The 22,655-nt window shown below is 43.5% G+C and overlaps 1 protein-coding gene across 4 annotated transcripts in view; it reads right to left on the minus strand.

Annotated features, from left to right (window-relative positions):
* Window positions 1-1,275: 1,275 nt before the first annotated feature.
* INTS9 (integrator complex subunit 9) overlaps window positions 1,276-22,655 on the minus strand; it is a 113,495-nt gene continuing 92,115 nt past the window's right edge. For 3 of the 4 annotated variants that reach the window (XM_060301311.2, XM_030879137.3, XM_060301312.2), the window contains 4 exons: window positions 20,586-20,753; window positions 8,762-8,860; window positions 7,922-8,059; window positions 5,033-6,030 (listed from right to left, as the gene is read on the minus strand). In XM_060301311.2, the coding sequence (XP_060157294.1) occupies window positions 5,854-6,030; window positions 7,922-8,059; window positions 8,762-8,860; window positions 20,586-20,753 (582 nt within the window). In that variant the 3' untranslated portion in view covers window positions 5,033-5,853. Of the gene's footprint in view, window positions 6,031-7,921; window positions 8,060-8,761; window positions 8,861-20,585; window positions 20,754-22,655 lie in introns of all 4 variants that reach the window. The other variant, XM_030879135.3, reaches the window with a different exon arrangement.

Raw genomic sequence — 22,655 nt, forward strand, 5'->3', positions numbered from 1 at the left:
TACCATTTAACATTTCCACCAGCAGTGCACAAGGGTTCAGTGTCTCCACATCCTTTCCATTACTTGTTTTGTTTTGTAATTAATAATTTAAAAATTATTGCCATCCTAGTAGGTGTGCAGTGATACCTCATTGACAGTTTGATTTACGTTTCCCTAATGACTAATCAATCATGTTCAATACCTTCTCATGTGCTTATTGGCCATTTGTATATTTTATTCAGAGAAATGTCTATTCAAGTCCTTTGCCCATTAAAAAAAAAACATTTTTTTTGTTATCCACTGGGATTTTGATGAGATTGTATTGAATCTGTATATCAATGTGTAGAATTGAAATACTAATAATACTGAGTCTCTAATCCATGAACATGATATATCTCTTCATGTATTCTGATCTTATTTAATTTCTGTCATCACAATTTTGAGACTTTTAGTGTAGAGATCTTACACATCTTTTTCAAAAGTTTATTCCTGTGTCTTTTCACACTATTAAGAGTAGAACTGCTGTTTTTTAACAAGTTTTCTAATTATTTATTACTAATATATAAAATACAGTTGATTTTGTATATTAACCTTGTATTCTGCAATCTTGCTAACTTATTAATTCTATGTATGATTTTCTATTTAAACAATATTTTGCTCATGTTCCTGGAAATCTGCTTCTCTATACTTGTGAGAAGTTTGGGAGAAACTTGTATTTTGTCTGTTTGTTATTCTGGTGAGTTAAAAGTCATTGGAGACAACACAATGCACAGGATATAATAGGTGCTTAATAAATACTGATGGCTGGAAGGGCCTATAGATGATTGGAAAAGACTTTGTAACAAAAATAGAGAACAAAGTTCTTTATTTTCAAAATATTGTGAGCAGTGTAATTAGTTACTAGATTAAAAATTTATATTAGATATTCTAAAAAATGTTATCAAACTTTTAGTTGGTGTGTTTAGTAACCCCAAATTACTGTAATGATGTGCATTAAAGTGAGTTTTCATTTGTGACTGATTTCATAGTTGTATGTCATGAAGACTTATAAATGCCTTAGAAATTACTATTGTGGTTTATCGTAGAGAAGGGTAAAGGATAAATCCTGCTAACATAAGAATTATCATGCAGAGGATACACCCCTATTTTTTTTCAGTGGCCTCAGATAACAATATAAGGGAGAGAAGAAATACTCCACATGTTTAATGACAAGATGTGGGCAAAACACCTTTCAAAGATCTGTGGTCCTATGACTCAAAAAATGCTTAAGTTTAATACATGTAATTTTTTCCCAGTTTTATTGAGATATTATTGACGTACAGCATATGTAAGTTTAAGGTGTACACAGGATTTGATACACATATACACTGAGAAATGATTACTACAATAAGGTTAACTCTATCCTGTCACATAATTACCTTTTTGTGTGGTAATAACTTTTAAGATCTACTCTCTTAACAGCTTTCAAGTATATAATACAGCATTGTTAATTACAGTCACAATGCTGTACATTAGATCCCTAGAACTTATTCATTTTATAGCTGGACATTTGTATCTCCCCATTTCCCCACCTCCTATCCTAGCCCCTGGCAACCACCATTCTGCTCTATCTTTTGAGTTCAGCTCTTTTAGATTCTACATGAGTGAGAACATATAGTGCTTGTCTGACTTATTTCACTTAGCATAATGCCCTTAAGGTCCATCCATGTTGTTGTAAAAGATGGGAATTCCTTCCTTTTTATGGCTGAATAATATTCCATTGTGTATGTGTACGGTAATGATTTGTGATGTTGAACACCTTATCATGTACCTTTTGGCCCATTCGTATGTTTTTGGAAAAATGTATATTCAAGTCCTGTGCCCACTTTTTTTGCTATTGATTTGTATGAGTTCCTGATATATTTTGGCTCTTAACCCCTTATCAGATAGTTTGCAAACATTTTCTCCCATTGGGTCGCCTCTTCATTTTGCTGGTTTCCTTTGCTATGCAGAAGCTTTTTAGTTTGATGTAGTCCCAGTTGTTTATTTTCCTTTTGTTGCTTGTGCTTTTGGTGTCATAGCCAAAAAATTGTTGCCAAGACCAATGTCAAGGAGCTTTCACCCTACGTTTTCTTCCAGTAGTTCTAGTTTTGGGTCTTAAACATTTAAGTCTTTATTCCTTTTCAAGTTAATTTTTATGAGTGGTGTAAGATATTCTTCTGTGCGTGGTTATCCGGTTTTCCCAACACCACTTACTGACAAGACTGTCCTTCCCTCATTGAGTCTTCTTGGCTCCCTTGTCGATATTAGTTGACTGTATATGTGTGGGTTTATTTCTGGGCCCTCGATTTTGTTCCATTGGCCTGTGTGTCTATTTTTGTCAGTACCATACTGTTTTGGTTACTATAGCTTTGTACTAAAGCTTAAAATCAGGAATTGTGCCTCCAGCTTTTGTTCTTCTTTCTCATGAATTTTTTTTTTGGGGGGGAGGCGCTATTCAGGGTCTTCTCTGGTTCCATACAAATTTGACTTTTTTCTTCTGTGAAAAATGCAATTGGAATTTTGATAGGGATGGCATTGAATCTATAGATGGTAAAATGCTTCTATGATGTGATTAAACCTAAAATGGGATCCAAGAACAGTGTTGGCTGCAGCCTCCTGCAAGAATAGACATGTTTGGCTCAGTTCTACATTGCCTATCTCCATAATTTAGTTGCGACTTCTGTCAGAACTGTAGTTGGTTATTTTTACCTCATTCTAGGTTTGAAAAAGAGTAATTTACCCATAGTTCCACTGCAGTGAATTTGGGGACATCAGAGGTTTTCTACCTTCCCACAGTATGGCATGAAAACAATGAGACAGCATTCAACTTTCCTCATGGCTGTAGGGGAAAAACTGGACTTGGGCCAAAGGAAAGTAGCTCCCTTTCCTCACCAGTTTGCTTGGCTCACATGAATATATGATCATACAGCTTTGGAGGTTTCTGCACTCTCATTTCTGTTGATACTTCACTGTACAGGCAAACCTCATTTTATTGTGCTTTGCAGATACTGCTTTTTTTTTTTTTTTTTTTTAACAGATTGAAGGTTTGTGGCAACCCTGCGTCAAGTAAGTCTATCAGTGCCATTTCCCCAGCAGCATTATTTTAAAATTAAGGTCTGTACACTTTTTTAAAAAAAAAAATAATGCTATTGCACATTTAATAGACTACAGTATAAACATAATTTTTATATGCACTGGGAAATGAAAAAATCCATGTGACTTGCTTTACTGTGATCATGTGCTTTATTGTTGTGGTCTGGAACCAAACCAGCAATATCCCCAAGGTATGTCTACAGTTTGGAAAAGCCAACTTCTGCCTCTATAGGAAAACGGTGAGGCCCAAAGGCTTCAAGCTCTCCAGGGGTCAAGACGACAAATAGTTGTTACCATTACTTAAAAAGAAATGGACGATACGCCTCAAGTCCCTTCCCCAGCTCCTGACCTCTGGTGCTCACACACGATGTTTGTTAAGGTAAGGCAGAAGCCACTTACTGGCGATGGGTTTTGGGGAAAGTTAATTGCTGTACCTCAGTTTCCTCATCCAGCGCCTTGACTGTGGCCCTGTGGAGAGATGCCCCTGAACCAGGAGCGCCCAGCTAAGCCACACCAGATTTCTGACCCACAGAAGCAGTGAGATAATAAGTGTTTGCTATTTTAAGCCACTAAATTTTGGGCTAATTTGCTACACAGCAATAGATATACTACTTTGCAGAAAGATCAAAAGAAATAAGAAAATCAGGTCCCTCCTCACTATTTTTAATGTTTTTTCAATTACTATTTAATCATTAGGCGTTTGTTGGGCTTATGAGTAGAAATTTTTCTAAATGTCCGTCTCTTCCCCAGATCGGTGTGAATAGTCAGCGGGCTGCATTTCCAAATAACAAAGCCACTATGGGTGGTATAATTCTAGCGCTAACAGCAGGTCCCACCATTTCTTCTGGGTCTTCTATTCACCAACCTGGTTTGGTATCCAAATACCTGAACTCTAGGTAGAGTTATTCATAACTGCTCTCTCCTAATACTTGGGAGGGCCGGCTCTAGATTTCTCTGCTCTAACAAATGATTCTTTGCTTCTTCCTCTCTCTGGCTTCTGCCATGAAGTAGGTGGTAATGACAGTTAGAACCGTCATCATTTCTTATTTCCTGCACATCAGTTTATGGACTGTTTGCCTCTTTAGTAACCACCTCTCAAGCACCTCTCACGGATCCCCTGGGATTAATCAAGCCCTTAACAGAAATCCAACTTGGACAAATCCAAGTCATTCCTGGACGTATCACTGTTGGAACATTTAAGTAAAATAACCATTTTGATTTTTCTTTCTATTTCATACTGCATTTGCATTTTTCAAGACGTTAAGAAGACTTTAGAAAGCTTGCTTCTCTCAAGTTTTACTAGGAAGTGTGCCTACACGTGCTGCATATTTACAATTCTCCTACTAAAAACAAAACTAAATTTTCATAACCATGGCATGTCCGCCTCTTGTAATGTTAATCCTCTCCCGAAGTTTATGCTGCAGACACACCCTGGGCCCCTCGACTGGAATGACCTGCACATTGGGAAACAGAGAAGGGTTGAACCATTCCTGGGCCCAAGACTGGCAAAGTTGGAGATGGCAAAAATGAAGTTGCCTTTTTCCTCCTCTAATGAAGAACTGCTTCCCACTGACGTGTCCATTCCAGAGACAGAACTGACAGCCAACTCTCCATGAAACCTGAGGAAGTAGTTCTATAGTGTTACAGTTCTTGGGTCACTAAAGCCCTTTGTGATGCTTTGCTGCTGGCCAGGTTGGACTGACCTCCAACTGAATTTCAACTGGCCCGAAAAGACGGTAAGCGTCTACTTCTACTGCTGGCCAGTTCTAAGACTTGTATGCTACTCTCCACATTTTAATACTTGCAAAATTGGCATGTGTGTTACAACTGATGCTATCTCAGAGTTGATGTAATCTGGTAAATACCTGTTTTAAGCAATTCCATTATTTCAGACACAGGCATCTGACTTTACTGCTCAGCGCAATGCGGAGAATCCTGATCATCTGTGGGAGAAGCAGTGGTGAGCGGAGGGTTGTGGGTGGAGCCTGAGATGCTGGTTCAGGCCCTCCCCCAGAAGGTCAAGGTCAGTGTCAGCGCTCTGTGCTGGTGTTTCTCATACTGACACAGCTCAGATGAAGTTAAGCACCCGTTCGTACAATTTAAGAAATATACTAATGCACATACCAAACTAAAATTTGCTGTGGTGTTTTCTAAGTTCAGTTCTGTATATTTTCATATTCGTTCAGATACTAAATGGCTGTATAAATTGTAGGTTTACCAGAACACAGCTACTTCTATAAAAAATAAGTTTTATTAACAAAATGAGCTCACATTGTAAAATACAGATAGATGGGTTCATTTTGCTAATTTTGGGGGAGCATCTTTCTTATCAGGTACAGCACTGTAGACAGTAAAACAAACTCAAAGACTAGTTCCCCTGCCCAAGGCCTGTGAAACCATGAAAAACAGGTCACAAGTCCTCATCTTTTTACCTCTCCGTCCACTATTAACCTCCTGGAAAGCTGCTGTAGCTCTCAGCCTTCTCCTTGGCTTGTTGCCTCACCTGCCTGGCTACCTGAGAGAGGCAGGACTGGGAAGAAGATGAGGCTGAAGGTTAAAGGAAAAGCTCTTGCCTGAAACAGTACCAAGAAGCCAGACTGGGAGATTCTGGCCGTAACTCCTGAGAATGTTGCTCAAGCCAGAGACCACCACCACAGAGACCTGCCAGGCTGCATGGCCTTCCTCCGCTGGGTGCTGGGCAGCCACAGTGAAGGACTGCAGCAGGGTCTCAGGGAAGTGGAGATGGCTTTCGTGTTCCACTCAGAACTTCTGTAGGAATTTGAGGACAAGGTCCCGCAGGCGTACCCTGAGCATCTCGTCATTGTCGCAGATGATATGGGTCGAATCTTCCTCGATCTGGATGAGTGTCTCAGCTTCCTGCAGCAGGACGATATGGCCCTTGGCTGTGTCTTCCACCTTAATATCACTGAAGCCATGCTGCTCCAAAAGAAAAGGGACAGGAGGATGTTGGGTGCTCTGAAAAGCCAGAGGACATTTCAGCAACTGAGAGTTCTAAAATCACGCTTCCTAGAATTGGCTAAACTGAACATCCTAGAAACTGGCATTTTGGACACTCAGTGCAATTCTACAGACTAATCACAGGACCAGCTACAGCAACAGAATTCAAACTGAAGCCCCCAAACATACAAATATCTCATGCAAAACACAGCAGAATTCCTACAACCTGCTTAAGCTTTTATCTGAGGAGCACATCTAAGCACCTGAGCTCAGGAGCCTGGGATGCCAGGCTGTTCCGTACCAGCCTCCATACCACGCCTGTGGTCCCTGGTAAAACTCCATCCTGTCCCAGGAAAATGCCATTCTTCACAGCAAGATACCACTGACCTTTTGATGTGGCAAATTCCTCCCAAGGGAGAAGACAGATAAGGCAGCATATCAAATACTTCTCCAGGGCCACCTCCAATGCTAATTCAGAATTTTCTTACACATCACATGTCAAGTTGAGAAAGAAGAAAAGAAATGGAAAGAGGACTAATTTGCCTGGAAAGGACACAGGCTAGGTAAATGAACATGACCTAGGGAGATTCTCCACACCTGGCTCTGGAAATCTCAGTGTAGTTTGGGGCAGCCACGGATATTCCTCCTGCAAAGGAGGTGGGGCAGAAATGGTGGGGGGAGTAGCTAGGGTCGGGGCCTAGGGGTCAACTCCCGAGCACCCAGGCAGGAGAGCTAAACAAAGTCTTTCTGGGAAAGCAAGCTGTTTGAAGACTTTAAGAAACAAGTCAAGCGTGAGTCCCGTCAGCAGGGCCGGGGGGCGCAGCACGGTCGGGAGGAAGCTGCTACTGGTGTGATCATGGCACATGGAGCTCCCTGGGGTAATTCCCACGGGGTGTCCCCATGTCACTAGGGGCCAGGAGAGCCACACAACTTGGGGAAAGCCCTCCCTTCAGGGAAAATCAAACGACTACTGAAGAAAATTCCCAATAAAGAGAAAGCTTTTAAGATTTGAAAGACCTCAGCGACTGAGTTATTTAGTTTGGGCAAAAGGCAGTAAATAGTTTAACAGAAGAAAGTCTCTTTTCCTGTAATGATCTACTATAGTTGCAGTTCTTCTTGCAAGAAGCAACACGAATAATATTATCTTTAGCCAATTCCTCCTCTTTTCTATAAAGGATTCTATAATTCTGATGCCAAAACAGGGATCTCTGAAGTCCTGTGACTAAAGCCAGAATTACAAAATCTTTTCAGGTTAAACTTTTTTCTTTTTACTTGTAGTCATGGAATCTGTGCCTTGCGGGGAGCAGCCAGCAGGGACAAGGGGCGGGATGGCCGCTGAGCCAGTGCAGGCACCACCATCCTCCACAATGACTGCCTGCTTCTCTCTCCTCCCACTCGGTCTGGGAATCGCTGGCTCTGCTTCCTGAGTGCCTGCGGATCTGGCATCAGTGACCCCTGTGCCCCCGAGTCTTGCCCGAGACTCGTATCTCCTCTGACTTGGCCATGCTAGCTCTGACAGCAAGGGGTCTTCTCATAGGAAAGTGGGGCTCTAGAGGGGGCAGACCCTTCTTTCTCCTGGCCGTCCCCCTGCCCCATCTGTCACAGCTACGTCCTCGAAGAAAGAAAGGCCCCTCCTTGGTCTGGTTCCCACGAGAAGTGGGGGTGGGGGGCAGCCTGGTGCTGGGGGGAAGGGGGGCCCGCTCTCCTCTAAGTCTCCGTGGCCCTCGCCTGGTTCTGTCCCCGCCATGACCGAGGAGCAAGCAGATGCTGCAGGGCCAGCAGCGCAGACACTGGAGACGGCGAACAGCGGCAGCACGCACTCCCGGGAGCGGGGCCGCGGGGCCTCAGACAGTGCACCCCATCCGCTCACCTTCTCCAGCGTCTGCACGAACTGCTCCACGGGGATAGAGCCGCTCAGCAGAGGCTTCAAAACCTTGCAGTCTGGAATGTCGTCACTGGCCCGCTTTCTCTTCTTGCCGCCTGTGGGCTGGGCAGGCCTGGGCGGGGGCTGGGTGGGAGGAAAACAGGGATCTCATCAAGGAGTCACCCGGGAGCCCGAGTGAAGCTACCCGGCCCACGGGACCCGCTTCCTGGAAGGGCCCTGGGCCTGCGTTCAGGGTCACCATCAGCTGGGGCTCCAGCTGGATTTCCACATAATGCACACAAGCTAAAGCCAACTATCCACATAGAATTAACACCTTATTCGGCAAAGATCTCTTCCTTTTATCAAAATCTATTCTTAATTTTCAGTTGACTGAACTCAGTGCTGTCTGCGTAAGGTCTTCATAACCCGTGTCGGTTATGAAGGGGCAGCAGCTCCGAGAACACTGGCTGTGGGGTCAGACTGACTGGCTACAGTCCTTCTGTCAAGAAAATGAAGGGCAGAGAGACTGCCTCTAAGACGGTGATAGTAAAGAGAACTTTGTGAGGATTAAATAAGACAACACCCAGTAGGGCCCTGGCCCGGGGTCCAGCGCACTTTAAGTGGCCGCTATGGGCATGTGATGCAGAGGAACAAGAGCGACACAGCCCAACCCTGAAGGGGGTTTTTCTCGGGGCGGGGGTGAAGACAAGGGCCCAAAGAGCTGCCCCCAAGGCGCACACATGCCATGAAGTGAGGCGCGAGGCGCTGGGGGGAGGGCCCCCACCTGCACGGGGTTCTTCCCGCAGGTCCGCTGTATCTCAGGGCCCTCGCCCTCCCTGACAATACCTGGAGAATGTGCTTGTTATCTTTAGTGTGCAGCACGGCCGAGACAGTTGCCAAGGAAACGCCAGGCTTGATCTCCATGGGTACCAGTGAGTCCGCAAGCTGGGAGCAAACAGAGGGGTTTCAGTCAGGCTCCCTGTAAACTGGGGGGACGAGGGTGCTGCCATCGTGCTGTGCAGAGGCAGGGGCTAGGAGGCCACACCAGGCAGCAGTGCCACCCCTGTGCACGGCCCAGGATTGGATGGTGACACCCAGGGTCAGGGTCACCCTGGCCAGCAGGCCCGCAGCACCATGTGCCCCTGCCAGTCTGGTGGAACGGTACCAGACGTCAAATGTCAAAACAGCCTTTAGTGATCATAATTATTCGTTTTCTTTTGAATTTTTATTTACATCACTGCAGTCTAAAATGACCAAATAACTTTAAGAAGTAAAAAAACTTAAAACAATCATTTTTAATCAAAAATACATCACACACACACACACACACACACACACACACACACACACACACGGTTTCTCCTCACTCAAAATATACACCAAGTGCCGACTTTCACCTCTCCAGGGGACTAATGACAGGCAGGAAGGGCAGGGACAGCAGCATTTGGACGGACTGAGCTGTCTGATTCCTGGGAATCTGACTTCTCCCAAAGGTGAAGTACACAGCTTTTACCTGTGGGCCATCTCTTTCTCTAACACCAGAGTCTGATGTGTACCCGTTCCTCTGCAACTTCAGAGTCCCCTAACCCAGCCACCAGTAGTGACATGTGATCTTACGAGAGGCCCTAACACTCGAGTTTAGTTGACTACTGTTCTTAAACGCATGCAGACCTCAACCTATCCAAGCCTCCTTTATTAAAAAAAAAATGCAAGATGCCATTTATGTAAACATGAAGATCAGTATCAAATGTACAGTACAAATGTACTGTATCAGTATCAAATCAGCAGAGGAAGCAGGTGAGGATATTTGAAATGACTGGCAAACGGATGTGAGGACTATTTCATGAACCAAAAAACGGGGGGTGGGGGGGTGGCCAAGATGGCAGAGTAGGAAGACCCTGAGCTCACCTCCTCCATGGGCACTCCACAATTACAACTGTAGATATAGCAACCATAGATGAGAATGATTGGAAGACTAGCAGAAAATAATCTTCCACAACTAAAGATATGAAGGAGTCACAATAAGGAGTGGGGCAGAGACATGGTAGAGTCAAGACCCACACACTTGGGTAGGTGGCCTGGCAGCCCCACCTACCAGTGTTCCTGTGGTAGTCAGCTCTGCCCTCAAAGGGGGTGACCCTAGAGCATATATCTGGTGACCAGAGGGGTGTGTGCTGCTGGGCCCCATAGGACGTCTCCTACAAAAGTCCAGTTCTCCAAGATTGGGAAATGTAACCAACTTACCTAACACACAGAAATAGAAACAGAATTAGGCAAAATGAGGAGACTGAGGAATATGTTACAAACAAAGGAATAAGATAAAACCCCAGAAGAACTGAGCAAAGGGGAGACAGGCAATTGACCTGCTAAGTTCAAGGTAATGATCATAAAGATGCTCAATGAACTTGGGAGAAGAATGGATGGAACACAGTGAGACGTTAGAAGTTTTTAATAAAGTGCTAGAAAATATAAAGAAGAACCAGAGCTGAAGAACACAGTAACTGAAACAAAAAATACACTGGAAGGAATCAAGAGTAGATTAGTTGACACAAAGGAACAGATCAGCACACTAGAAGACAGAGTAGTAGAAATCACCCAATCTAAACAGAAAAAAGAAAAGAGAAAAGAAAATCGTTTAAGAGACTTCTGGGACAATATCAAGTGCACTAACGTTCACATAATAGGGAACTTGAGAATAGAGAAAGGGGCAGAGAACTGTTTGAAGAGATAATAACTGAAAACTTCCCTAACCTGGGAAACGAACAGACATGCAGGCCCAGAGAGTCCCAAATAAGATGAACCCAAAGAGGTCCACACCGAGACATATTGTAATTGAAATGGCAAAAATTAAAGATAAAGAATCTTAAAAGCAGCAAGGGAAAAGCAACTAGTTACATACAAAGGAACTCCCATAAGACTATTAGCTAACTTTTCCAAAAGTATTACAAAAACAACCAGAAAATAATTAAGAAAATGGCAATAAATACATACCTATAAAATAATGATTTTAAATGTGAATGGGCTGAATCTGCCACTCAAAAGACATAGAGTACTGAATGGATTAAAAAATAAGGCCCATCTACATGTGGCCTACAAAAGACTCATTTCAGAAATAAGGAGAGACACAGACTGAAGGTGAAGGGATGGAAAGAGATATTCTATGAAATGAAAAGCTATACTCAGACAAAACAGACTTTAAAACAAAGACTGTAATAAAAGGGGCATTACATAATGATAAACAGGTCAATCCAGCAAGAAGATGTAACATAAATGTATATGCACCTAACACAGAAGCACCAAGATCTATAAAGCAAACATTAATGGACTTAAAGGGAGAAACCGAAAGCAATACAATAATATTAAGAGACTTTTAACACCCCACTCACATCATTGAATAGATCATCTAGACATAAAATCAATAAGGAAACACCTTAAATGACACATTAGACCAAATGGTGCGCATATGTATATATAAATATATAAAACATTCCAGCCCAAAACAGCAGAATATACATTCTTTTCAGTTGCACATGGAACATTCTCCATGATAGATCACATGATGCTAGGCCACTAAACAAGTCTCAGTAGATTTAAGAAGACTGAAATCATATCAAGCATCTTTTCCAACCACACTATGAAACTAGAAATCAACTACATGAAAAAAACTTCAAAAAACACAAAACACGGAGGCTAAGCAATATGCTCCTCAACAACCAGTGCACCAATGAAGAAACCAAAGAAGAATTTCAAAAATACCTGGAGACAGATAAAAATGTAAACACAACGATTCAAAATCTATGGGAAGCAGCAAAGGCAGTTCTAAGGGAAGCTTACAGTGAAACAAGCCTACCTCAGGAAACAAGAAAAATCTCAAACAAGCTAATCTTATCCCTACAGGAACTAGGAAAGGAAAAAACAAAACCCAAAGTTAGCAGAAGAAATTCTAAAGCAATGAAACTAAGAGCTACTTCTTTGAAAAGAAAAACAAAATTGATATACCTTTAGTCAGAATCATCAAGAGAAGAGAGAGAGGGACCAAACAAAACCAGAAATGAAAGAGGGCAAGTTAAAACTGACACCACAGAAACACAAAGGATCATAAGAGATTACTATGAACAATTACAGGCCAATAAAATGAATAAATTGCTAGAAATGTACAATCTCCTAAGACTAAATCAGGAAGAAACAGAAAATATGAACAGAGCGATTACCAGTAATGAAACTGAATCAGTAATAACAAACAAAAGTCCAGAACCAGCTGGCTTCGCTGGTGAATTCTACCAAAAATTTAAATCAGAGTTAACACGTATTCTTCTCAAACCTTTCCAAAACTGAAGAGGAAGGAATGCCTCCAAACTCATTCTACAAGACCAGCATCACCCTGATACCCAAACCAGACAAAGACAGCACACAAAAAAGAAAATCTCAGGCCAATATCACTGAGGAACGTAGATGAAAAAAGTCTCAACAAAATATTAGCAAACCGAATTCAACAATACATTAAAAGGATCATATACCATGATCAAGTGGGATTTAGCCCAGGGATGCAAGAATGGTTCAATATTCACGGAACAGTCAACAGGATACACCACATTAACAAGCAGAAGGATAAAAATCACATGATCATCTTAATAGACTCAGAAAAAGCTTTGGACCAAATTCAACATCCAATCATGATAAAAACTCTTAAGAAAGTGGGTATAGAGGGAACATACTAAATATAGGGCACATATATGTGCCATAGATGACAAGCACACAACTAACATCATACTCAATGGTGAAAAGCTGAAAGCATTTCCTCCAGGATAAGGAACAATACAAGGATGCCCACTCTTGACACTGTTATTCAACATAGTACTGGAAGTCCTAGCCACAGCAATCAGAAAAGAAATAAAAGGAATCCAAATCGGAAAGGAAGAAGTAAAACTGTCACTGTTGGCAGATGACATGATACTATATATAGAAAATCTAAAGATACAACCAAACTGTTAGAACTAATAAATGAATTCAGTAAGGTTGCAGGATACAAAATCACTATACAGAAATCTGCTGCATTTCCATACAGTATCAACAAACTATCTGAAAGAGGAATTAGGAAAACAATCCCATTTACAACTGCATCAAAAAGAATAAAACACCATGGAATAAATCTAACCAAGGAGGTAAAATACCTATACTTGGAAAATTCTAAGACACTGATGAAAGAAATTGATGACAACAGAAACAAATGGAAAGATATACTGTGCTCATGGATTGGAAGAATATTGTTAAAATAACCATACTTCCCAAGGCAATCTATAGATTCAATGCAAACTCTATAAAAATACCAATGGCATTTTTTACAGAACTAGAATAATTCTAAAATTTATATGGAAACACAAAAAACACCAAATAGCCAAAACAATCTTGAGAAAGAAGAACAAAGCCCAAGGTATCACACTCTCTGAGTTTCAACTATACTACAAAGCTACAGTAATTAAAACAAAATGGCAGGGGCTTCCCTGGTGGTGCAGTGGCTGGGAGTCTGCCTGCCGATGCAGGGGACGCGGGTTCATGCCCTGGTCCGGGAGGATCCCACATGCCATGGAGTGGCTGGGTCCGTGAGCCATGGCCGCTGGGCCTGCGTGTCCAGAGCCTGTGCTCCGCAATGGGAGGGGCCACGACAGTGGGAGGCCCGTGTACCGCATAAAAACAAAAAACCCCAAAAAAACCCAAAATGGCATTGGCACAAAAACAGACATATAGGTTAATGGAACAGAATAGAGAGCCCAGAAATAAACACATGCTTATATGGTCATTTAATCTATGATAAAGGAGGCAAGAATATGCAATGGGGAAAAGACAGCCTCTTCAATAAATGTTATTGGGAAAACTGAACAACCACATGCAAAAGTCTCATGTCTTATACCATATAAAAAATAAACTCAAAATAGATTAAAGACTTAAATCTAAGACCTTAAACCACAAAACTCCTAGGAGAAAACATAGGCAATATGCTCTTTGACGGCAGTCTTTTATCAATTTTTTTTTTTTTCTTCTTTTTGCGGTACGCAGGACTTTCACTGCTGTGGCCTCTCCCGTTGCGGAGCACAGGCTCCGGACACGCAGGCTCAGCGGCCATGGCTCACGGGCCCAGCCGCTCCGCGGCATGTGGGATCCTCCCGGACCAGGGCACGAACGTGCGTCCCCTGCATTGGCAGGCGGACTCTCAACCACTGCGCCACCAGGGAAGCCCCAATTTTTTTTTTTTGGATGTCTCCTCAGACAAGGGATTCAAAAGCAAAAATAAACAAATGGAACAACATCAAACAAAAAGCTTTTGCACAGTGAAGGATACTACCAACAATACAAAAAGGCTGCCTACTGCATGGGAGAAGATATTTGTAAAGAATATATCAGATGGGGTTAATATCCAAAATATACAAAGAACTCATATAATTCAACATAAAAAACCCCCAAAAACCTGACTGAAAAATTGGCAGAAGACCTGAATAGGCATTTTCCCAAAGAAGACATACAGATGGCCAACAGACACATGAAAAGATGCTCAACATCACTATCATCAGGCAAGCGGAAATTGAAACCATAATGAGGTATCACCTCATAGCTGTCAGAACAGCTATTATCAAAAACACAACAAATAACAAGTGTTGGCAAGGATGCAGAGAAAAGGGAACACTTGTGCACTATTGGTGGGATTGTAAATTAGTGTAGCTGCTATGGAAAAGTTCCTCAAAAAATTAAAAATAGAACTACCATATGATCCAGCAATTCCACTTCTGGGTATTTACCCAAAGAAAACAAAACACTAATCTGAAAAGATATATGCACCCCTATGTTCACTGTAGCATTATTTACAATAGCCAAGATATGGAAGCAACCTAAGTGTCCACTGACAGATGAATGGATAAAGAAGATGTGGTCTGTGTATGTACGTGTGTGTGTGCATGCAGTGGGATATTATTCATCCATTAAAAAAAAGGAATCTTGCCACTTGTGACAACATGGATAGACCTAGAGGGTATTATGCTAAGTGAAATAATATAACAAATACCATGATTTCACTTATATGTGGAATCTAAAAAACAAATGAACAAACATTAAAAAAAAAAAAGAAATACACTCATAGATACAGAGAACAAACAGGTGGATGCCAGAGGGGAAGGGATAAGGGGATGAGTGAAATACGTAAGAGAGATTGATTTACAGGGATGAAACGTACATTACAGGAAACATAGTCAGTAATGTAATAAAGTCATATGGTAACAGACAGTAACTAGACTTAGTGTGATGATCATTTTGTAATGTATAGAAATATTAAATTGCTATGTTGTGCACCAGGAACTAACACAGCAGTAGGTCAATTATACTTCAATTAAAAAAAAAAAGGGATAAAAAGAGAAAACATATGAAACCAGTGTGAAATGTTCCCACTGAGATGCGTGTGTGCTCTGAGCTCCTGACAATGCCCATCCATAAATAATCTTTTCCTTCCTACACTGTATTGTTCCCATCAAAGGATCAAAGGTCAGGTTGTCTGGCAGAACTTTAAAGTCAAAGAATTGGCTTGGGAGGTTTGCAGATAGCTCTGTGGGAACCAAGCAGGGGAGAGGCTCTCCCTGGGCAGCCCCAGGAATAAATTCTATCTCCAAGAAGACTCTCTGAAGTGGCAGCCCTGCCACAAGGGAAGTCTACCTAGAGCTCACAAGACGACTCAGCCAGACACCTCTGCGAAGGAGGATGCATCCACCTACCACCCCAGAAATAGAATTTTTCTATTAGCGCATGCCCATCAGCTCTCCCACTTTGCAGCTACAGGGACCAAGAGGGAGGATTTACAAGGAAGCTGCACAGGACACACTTTCATTTGGGGGAGAAACAAGCATCCATTAGTAGTAGCAAAACCTAAAGAACAGCAGCAGATTTTAACCCCTTCACGTCCCACATGCATTTCCCAGGCAAAACCAAATGATACTTTTAGTTCTATATCTACATTCCACATACAAAGATTTATGTAAAAGAATGTTTCTGAAAGTATTATTTATAGTTTGAAAAAGCAGAAATAATAAATGTCCACCAGTAAAGGACCAGTTAAATTACGATGCATTTATGATAGACCATTATATACCTAAGATACTTTTGAAATATATTTAATGACAATATACTGTTACTTTACAAAGATATTATACGAGGTATGACTTAAACACACACACAGAGTGAACGCACAAAGCAAATACAAAAAAATTGGACAGTAATTATGTCTGGTATTGGGATTAGGACTGATTTTTTTTGTCTTTATCCTTTTTCTTCCCCCTTATTTTCCAAGTTTTCTAGAATGAACAAGCTTATTTTTATTGAAAAATGAATCTTACGACAGAGTCATAAACATAAAAGCTTGAGAAGCCTGAGGGGCCTTAAAAACAAAAGAAGACCATCCAGAGTGCTGGTTCTCAGGTGTGGTGGCAGAGACCCCTGCGGCTCCTGAGGCTCTTTTGTAGCATCGAGGTCAATATGATTGTCATTAATAATGTTTTGCCTTTTCACTCTCATTCTCTCACAAGGGTTCACTAGAATTTTCTAGAGGCTACATGACTTGTATATCACAACAGACTGAAAGCAAAAGGGGACAGGAGAATCCAGCCGTCTTCAACAGGCAGACGTTAAAGAGATTTGCAAACATAGAACAGTGCCCTTCTTCTCTTTATCTTTTTTTTTGAAACATTTTCCAAAAAAAGACCTTTTAGGGGCTTCCCTGGCAGCTCAGTAGTTAAGAATTCGCCTGCCAATGCAGGGGACACGGGTTTGGTCCCTGATCTGGGAAGATCCCACATGCCGTAGAGCAACTAAGCCCACGAGCCACAACTACTGAGCCTGCGTGCTGCAACTACTGAAGCCCATGCATCTAGAGCCCGTGCTTCACAACAAAGAGAAGCCCACGTAATGAGAAGCCCGTGCACCGCAACGAAGAGTAGTCCCCCCCCTCCGCCATTATAGAGAAAGCCTGCGTGCAGCAACGAAGACCCAACGCAGCCAAAAGTAAATGAAAATAAAAAAAAAATGTTAACGTCTAATGGGTTTATATTATTTTTTATTTAATAATTATTCATTTAAGAATTAAATATTTTTAAAATATCTTAGTTTTAACTTCTATTATAGCAAATATCAATAGATCTAACCCGCATACACAAAAGCTCTCTGGGGTTCTAATTTTTAAGAAGTCTTGAGACCAAAAAGTTTGAGGACTGCTGGCTTAGAGTACTGTAATCTAACCCTAAGCCTTCAAGCCCAGCCACTGTAAGACAGACCTTGGCCAGAAGGTAAATACCAGACAAAAATAACGCAAAGACACTGGGTCACAGCCTTTCACTTTGAGATGAGCAAAATGCAGAGGAAATGAAAAGCACAATCATAAAAACATATTAAACAACCAAAATAACTAGAAGTGGGGATGGTTAGTGCCACTTCTTTGCTACAAACCACAAAACAAAAACTTGGCCCCTTTTTGGAGGGGAACTTGCTTTCATCTCTCACTCCCAATCAAAAAAAAAAAAAAGAAAACAAAATCCATCATCAACGCCAAACTACTAAAACGAAACAAAAAATTCCAACACAGGCAATATTAACCTGATGGGTTAGGCAACTGGAAGTCTAAAGCAAAGAGCAATTATTTCAATGTTCTAGCAGGAGGCTTCAGGAGGACAGCTGGTCAAAAAGAGCCCTGGCCGACCTGCAGGAAGACGGAGGTGACCCCCCAGAGACCAGCAGTGACAAACAGGTGGGCGTGGGGCAGGTCTCAGGGTCAAGGCTGCTGGTCTACTCCCACTGGACTTGAGGGAGGAGCTTCACGAAAGATAGAAGAGCGTGCTGTGCACTCCCCAAAGCCAATCCCTTCCTTCTCTGGCTCAGTGTCAGAAGGCATAAAAGAGGTAGATTTATCTTTTATTTTGGTAATTTAAAATGGGAACAGACAAGCTTAATGTGGACTGCTTAATCACGGTGAGGATAAACTTGGGCATGGGAAATGCCAGAAGCTTATTAGTAAGACTGTTTCTTTGTAGATGGATAGTAATTTTGTTTTTGTCTTTAAAAACTCAACATTCTCCCTTCTTTTTGCCTTTTATATTGAAAACTGGCATATATGAAATAGGTCTCTTACACCAGCGGTCCTCAAATTTTAGCAAGCATTGTCTCCCGGGGAGGGCTGGCTGAAACCCAGACTGCTGGGCCTCACCCTGGAGTGTCGATTCAGCAGGCCTGAGGTGGGGCTGGAGAACCTGCACTTTTAACGAGTCCCCAGTGCTGCTGCTGCGGCTGGTGATGGATTACACGGAGCCCCGCACTGCGATCCCCACAGGAAGGCCGTGGGCTGGGTGCCCCATTGCCGCAGCGGCACAGATCAACTGCGGGCTCTACTCTCACTTACAGGACAAAATCTGTGACATATGTTAGGAATGACCTTTGGGGCACAAAGGGCACATACTGGTGATCACCTAGGTTTCCTCAGGGATGGAAAAGACCAGGTCTAATTGAGTAAGCGTACCTATCTCATAAGATGGGTGAGACAGTCCATGGGAAGTGCTGAGTACAGATCCTGGCCCATAGTGACACCTCAATAAGCATATTATTTGCATTACAATTAAATGGGGGAGCCAAAGGGCTGGGCCAATGAAATATGGAGAAAGGATAACCTGGAATTCAGAGCTGAAAGAACTTTCTTTATTCTCTTGGGTCTCAGTAGGACGTGGCCTCAAAGGGAAGAGCAGAGGAGAGGCCAGTTCCCTGCTCACTGTCAGGTGTACTAAGGTCGTGAGGAAACTCCTGACACAGGTAGCCCTGGCCACCTCTCTTGTGAAGGAGCTGTTATCAGAGAGAAATGCAAGTCAGCTGCTGAGCCCAGATACCAGGGTGTGAGCAGCTGCTCTCACAAGCTCCAGCGAAAAATGGCTATTTTCCTTTTAAAGAACTAGCAGACCACAAACATCCCAATGACACTCAAAGCAGTCAACCTGAGGAACCATACATATCTCTCCACCGGTTTACTGCTTACCAATAAGCAATAAACTGCCCCTTTAAAAAAATCACCTTTATAACTTTCCCCACTTCATCTCTCCAGCCTGGGCTCACAGGCAGCTCTTCTGCCCCCTCAATCCGGCCACATGCTGTTTGCTGAGGGGACACGTGCTGTGACGGCTCCCTCCCCAGGAACCAAGAGTGAAATGAAAATGGATGTGAAATGTGAACGATCATCTACTTCTATGTGTCTTAGTGAAAAACACGACCACTTGCTAGTTTTATCTAGCAAACAAGTCTTGCTAGTTTTATCTTGCTGAATCAATTTTCTCTAAATTAGTTACGGAAATCTGTTTGGATCTCCTTTGTCTATTGCTCTATTTTTTAAAAAATAAATTAATTTATTTATTGTTGGCTGCACTGGGTCTTCGTTGCTGTGCGTGGGCTTTCTCTAGTTGCAGCGAGTGGGGGCTACTCTTTGTTGCGGTGTGCGGGCTTCTCATTGTGGTGGCTTCTCTCGTTGTAGAGCATGGGCTCTAGGCGTGTGGGCTTCAGTAGTTGTGGTACGCAGGCTCAGTAGTTGTGGCCCATGGGCTTAGCTGCTCCGTGGCATGTGGGATCTTCCTGGACCAGGGCTCAAACCCATGTCCCCTGCATTGGCAGGCGGATTCTTAACCACTGTGCCACCAGGGAAGCCCCTGTCTATTGCTCTTAATTTAAAAAAGAACAACTCAGGTTAACCGTGGAAAGGACTGAATGTACCGGACACTGGGTCCCCATTGATGGCACCTGGCCTTGTTCCACCACCAGCCTTTGTTAGGGTCTTGGAAATGGGCAACATTCAGGGCCTTAGCCTTCAAACTCCAAGATCTGGCTACTCTTCTGAGCTCCAGAGAGAATCGGGGGACACTGCTTTTAAGTTTTCCTACTTCTTTTTCCTGTTTGCTAAAAACATGTTTAAGCGTCTCCGGCGGCAACAGCAAGCCAAAAGCAGCGTCCTCAGAGCTCGGCACACCGTCACTGCGGCAGCTGGGCCACACGCTTCCCACTGCCCCTCCCCACACCCGTCACTCAGGCGCAACCCACCTCAGCTGTCCCACATGCACGACATGCTTTTTACCTTTTTTCCCTATTAAAACAAGCTCAGATATCAGAGAACTAAAAAATATTAGACTTCAGTAGAATAAAATCTTTAAGTTATACTAAAATGCATGCAAATAGTAATCAAAGTTTACATTCCTTACTTTTTGGTTACTCTCATCTCCTCCATCTATCTCTGAACTTGGTGAAACTTGGCCCTCACTCATAAATGGGGTCCAGGAGGGACGAGGAAACCCACACCCTCAGGTGGTTAGGGACAGAGCTGACGCTGGCTTACCTGTTCTCCACGCTATGGCCTGCGCCCTGGCCTCCCACACACATTAAGCTTTAATATAAGCAGTGCTCCAGCAGGCCTGAGGTTGATAGCTGTTACTTCATTACTGGAAAAATGAGGAGGTTCTGAAAATCCCACCTCTCTTCCCAGTTACTTGCTTAAGGGTCGATGTGCTTTGGTTCATCCATGTGTGATACAAACCCCAAAGAAAGCCACTGCTGGGACGGTCTTCCGCAGACTCAAGTGGAAAACCCGGTTGTGACCCTGGGAAGCAGCACAGCTCACCTCTGGCATGATTTCTATCTTCTCATACCGACGCTTGAAGGGCAGGGCGAGGACCTCGGCGCGCCGATAGGACATGGCGGGTGGCTGGCAGTCAATCATCAGGTCTATCCGGTGGGACTGCGCTGGGGGCGGCTGGGTGTACTGCTCAGGACAGACCACGTGGAGGGGCTGAGGAACCAGCGTGACAGGGGCAGGTGGGGGCAGAAGAAGGAGGAAACAAGAGGAGGCTGTGAGGCAGGAGGGGCCGCGTCCTGAGCTAAGCCTCCCTTTGCAGTGCTCAGGCTCACCATTTGGCCGTTTCGAATTCTCATCCTGTCAAACCCAAGTAACCAGTGAAGTGGGGGGAAAGAAGAACAAAAATTTCAGGGAAAAGCCCTGATCTGCCGGCCATGTTGATGAGCAAGGGATTTACTGTCTTGGTTTGCATTTATTTTTTCATTGTATTTAAGTCACTTTGATGGTGACAGCCATGGGTCTACCCTCAAATGACCTCTGAGCCCCTTGAGGGCAGTCTTCTCGTCACTTCCCATCATCGACTTGGTACCACTACTGGCTGATTAGCAAGAACTGTGACTTTTTGGCTAGTTTGGATTTCTGGTCTGGACCTGCAGGTCTACTGGTACTACGCAGTGCGCAATGGTGAGGCCTTATCCTCAGTTGTGTAGGACACACTGAATCAGATAGCATTTTTTTATTTTTTAACAGATGTCTCTTTTTATTATCTTGAGAGAAAACCAATTAGTAAGTCAATGTTTACTTTGGCCAAATACCACCCAACTGCCAACCGAACGTGGCACCCAGAGAGTCAAGGCATTGTCACTGCGTTTACTGAAGAGTCTGGACCGAGCCTCCAGTTCCCGGAAGAACAAGGCTTCCAACAGACCTGACGGGTTGCGTTTCAAACCGCACTTGTCCTTTAGGACTGACACCTCTCCTCCTCTTCAGACTGCCTTTCACCCTCCTTCCTGCCTGGTTAGCATCTTATAACTGTCTCAAAGCCAGTCGACTCCACAGTCACTGCCTGAGGACTCTCCCCAGGTTCTCCTCCCCTGCAGTGGAGACCAGGCGGCCTCCTGTTTCCCTTATTCACACACCACCGAGGGGCTGCGGAGTCTGCCGTGGTTCAGGGACAGAGGGTGACATTACTCAGGAGTGAAAACAACAGGCTCTTAACTGTTTCTTCCAGCAAGTTGACAGGCACACAGTGGTGTATCAGATCGCTCATGGAAATCGGAAGTGGCTTAACTGCTCCAACCATGTCTAGAGAAAGGCCCAGCAAGCTTGGGGTCACCATCAGCTGTTACCCCTGCGCTCCGGAGGCCTCCAGCTTTCTCTGTTTCCTGCTACCCTTCCTTAGAGTTTCCTGTTAGTGCCTCTCTTCCTGAGGTCAGGGGTTCTGTGAAGAGGAGGAAAGTGATCTCCCAGCTCAGGCCGAGAAATGTAGGGAGCCAACCACACCTCGCTCAGCGACTAGGGTCCAGGGCACCCCAGCGCTCACGTAAGGTCCCCGGCACACCGAGGTGATGGGACATCAGAACCCTTCCTCTCGCCTGTTCTGAGCTGTTTTCCTCACCAACTGCCACCACCCCTCCAACCCCGAAACACGGGCCACCCGAATGATAAGTGACCCAGGGCGGTGAGTTTTTCCTCCCCGTTCTCCTTCTGGGCCAACAGTGCTCCTTTCGCCTATGCTTTACCCCAACTACTCCCTCCCTTTCTCTAAGGCAGAAAATGCAAAATGAAACAAACAAACAAAAAAGCGACAACCACCAAACCAAAACAATCCGCTAACAAAAGCATAACACTGTGGTACTAACCCACGTGTGCAACAAGGGCCCAATACATGTTTCAGTTCAGCTGTCTTTCAGCTTGACGAGTATGTTTCTAGAATGATTTTTTTTGGTGGTGGGAGGGGGTAATTTGCTTTTAACTGGACACAAATGGTCCTCATCAAAAATGAGACACTGTTTACACTTTCTTTTCCTCCCACTTTTGATTTCTTTAGAGGAGAAACTTCTTTCAGGGTGTAAAGCCCACCGGTTTGGAGTCTGGAGGGTACCGGGCTGAGCA

This window comes from Globicephala melas, chromosome 6, assembly GCF_963455315.2.
Source record: "Globicephala melas chromosome 6, mGloMel1.2, whole genome shotgun sequence".
Taxonomy (NCBI): Eukaryota; Metazoa; Chordata; class Mammalia; order Artiodactyla; family Delphinidae; genus Globicephala; species Globicephala melas.